Source organism: Acomys minous (assembly GCF_964271855.1).
Source record: "Acomys minous genome assembly, chromosome: 8".
NCBI lineage: Eukaryota > Metazoa > Chordata > Mammalia > Rodentia > Muridae > Acomys > Acomys minous.
The window spans coordinates 14301392-14304166 of NC_140489.1; the positions used below are offsets into that span (position 1 = coordinate 14301392).

A 2775-nucleotide genomic window follows, 5' to 3' on the forward strand; every position below is an offset into this window, starting at 1 on the left:
ACACAACACACACACATGGGCACACATACACACACACATACACACACAACATACACACAGACACAGATACACATGCACATGCACGCACAGAAGGATTTCTTGAGCATCTACTCAGTATAATAGCTAATGTGATACTGAACATGAAGAGCTGACGGGCTAATCTGTTGTTAGAGCAGGGCAGACATGGATGTGTGATGGATGGAGTGGCCTGAATGTGTCACGGGGTGAGCCTACGTCCCGGTGGCATGCTTTTGCACAATGCCATTCAACTTTGCTCCACTACTGCTCTGTGGGACCAGAAGAGGTGCCATATGGTCGTCTGGCCCTCTAGTGAGGTCTCTCCTGGGATGGGACCCGGGTGTGGGGGGTAGGTGGAGAACTCCGGCAGCAGGCTCTGTGCTTGCATATGGGTGTTTCCAGTGTGTTTGTCACAGGGCATGGCTCATCCTGGCAGATGGCCCAACGCCTGAGTACCTGGCTCACGACACAGTGCCCATCTGCTATTAGACTTGTTTATGCTGGCTGACAGGGTAGTGGGTCTTGTCTGACCTGTGTCCACCTGTTCCTCCAAGATGGTTGCCTTCTGGAGAGCTGTGCCTGACAGAAGATGGTTTGGGGTAAGGACCAGGTGAGGCACAGAGGAGGTGGCTGGGCCCAAGCCATGAAATATAAGACAGTTTGTGACAGAGCCAAGGGGGGAGGGAACAGCTATTTGTCCTCCAGGGCAGAGTGGTAGCAAGACCCTGGGAGCTTGAGATCCAAGGTGTTACCCAGGCAAGGGCTCTGATTGGTGAGTTGGAGAAAGCTTATAGGCTGAGATGGCATGTGACAGAGGGGTCTGGATGGTCCCTGTGAGGTGGGATAGGTGACACACTGAATCCAGTGGCTTCATGGCAAGGAGGTCACATCAGGTATCTGCATTGGAGCCTCTCCGGGAGTGGAGGGGAGTGAAAAACCAGAAACTGCGTTAGCAGCGACTGAGCCCAGCATTCATCACGGCTGCAGAAGCAACCTGACAATGACGAGAAGCCAGGGTCAGACTGTATAGGACTGTAGCTTTGCTCCCTGGCTCGCTGTGTTGCCTCACTCACGCTGGAAGCTGGCCGTGGGCAACTGCCAGGAAAGACCAGGGTGAGGCATTAAGGAATTTTGCCAGCAGCCTAAGAGTGGATGCGCCTTAGCGCCTGTGGCCCTGCCGTCAGATTGACAAACCTCTTAAGTGACCTGGACCACAGCCAGCTCTGACTCCGGATCCCTAGCTGCAGGAGATGGTATCTGTCCCAAGCTGATGAATGTGAGGAGGTGTAAGTTATTACATAGCCATAGAGAGCAAATACAGGTAAGCCGAAGGATTTGTGGACGAATATGGTTTGGCAATTTTACTGATGAAGACATGTTAGGTGAATCAGAGATATGTGACTTACCCTTAGGATACTGCTGAGGGCCAAAGTCTTATCCATCAGGCAATCCAGTTATAAAAAGCAATACATGAAGGGACGGTAGCCCAGGTGGTAGAATGCTTGCCTAGTATGGGCGAGACTCTGGGTTCTATCCCCACACTATGTCAAAACTAGATGTGGCATTATATATGCCTATAATCCCAATGCTTGAGAGGTAGAGACAGGAGAATCAGATGTTCAAGGTTATCTTTGGCTACATAGTTCAGTCTGAGGTCAGCCTGGGAGATTCTGTCTTAAAAAGAACAAGCCCCGCTCTCACCAAATCAAACAGTCACCGCCGCCACCACCACCAAACCAGAAGAGACTCTGCATTAACTGGCCACTGCAGAAAGAAGCTTCTCTGATCAAGGTTAAAGGTGCCACTTATTTATGTACATAAATATAAACATATAGTTGCTGCCGAGCACTCATGAGCTAGTCGCTCACTGCGGAGATCCGGAGCGGCCGTGCTTGCGGAGCCATCCCCATGCCTCTGGCTAGAGATCTATTACATCCTTCCTTGGAAGAGGAAAAGAAAAAACATAAGAAGAAGCAGCTGGCGCAGAGCCCAAATTCTTACTTTGTGGATGTGAAATGTCCAGGTTGCTACAAGATGACTACAGTTTTCAGCCATGCTCAGACAGTGGTTCTTTGTGTAGGCTGTTCAACAGTGCTGTGCCAGCCCACAGGAGGAAAAGCCAGGCTCCCAGAAGGCTGTTCGTTTAGAAGAAAGCAACACTGATCATGTACGAGTTCCTGAGTCTGTGCTCTTCGCAGAAAGCCTTATCAAGTTCAGTTACTCTCCCAAGACACTGTAATTACCTTTGATTTTATAAAGTATACAACAATGATCTCCTATTTTGGTGTCAGTTTTTCAATAAAGTTTTAATTACGAACAAATAAAATAACTATAAACATTCAGCAGGCAATTTAACAGCATGTTCACTTAGTATGACAATATGGGTATGTTCCCCACAGCTAGGGCCCATGGTCCCTATGACTATAGACTTTGATCAGGTTCACAGAGTAAGGCATGTGGTTTTTTTCCCCTGTGGAGATGGCCTCAAGTCCAAGCTCAAAGTGGTTGGTAATCACCTACTACTCTATAGATGTCACTAGTACATCTGTGTGAACTCCCACAACCCAAGGTTCACATAACTTCACGGAAGAGGGTGTGGGAAGAATGTAAGAGCCGGAGGATGAGGAGCAGTTATGAAGCACTGTCTTCTAGACGCGGCTACCCCACTCACGAATTCACAGCAGCTATGGTGACCTGCACAAGATCAAGCCAAGGAGACCAGCCAGGAATGCAACAGCCACCACTTATCAGACTCAG

General features: G+C 49.0%; 1 protein-coding gene across 1 annotated transcript; it reads left to right on the forward strand.

Moving 5' to 3' along the window:
• Positions 1–1857: 1857 nt before the first annotated feature.
• Positions 1858–2354, forward strand: LOC311602909 (small ribosomal subunit protein eS27-like). The gene has a single exon (XM_084791548.1). The coding sequence runs from the start codon at positions 1927–1929 to the stop codon at positions 2179–2181; it is 255 nt and encodes an 84-aa protein (XP_084647674.1). The 5' UTR covers positions 1858–1926; the 3' UTR covers positions 2182–2354.
• The last annotated feature ends 421 nt before the right edge of the window (positions 2355–2775 follow it).

Excerpts from the sequence above, each read along its gene's own strand:
- LOC311602909 (XM_084791548.1), top strand. The coding sequence starts at position 1,927 with ATGCCTCTGGCTAGAGATCTATTACATCCTTCCTTGGAAGAGGAAAAG.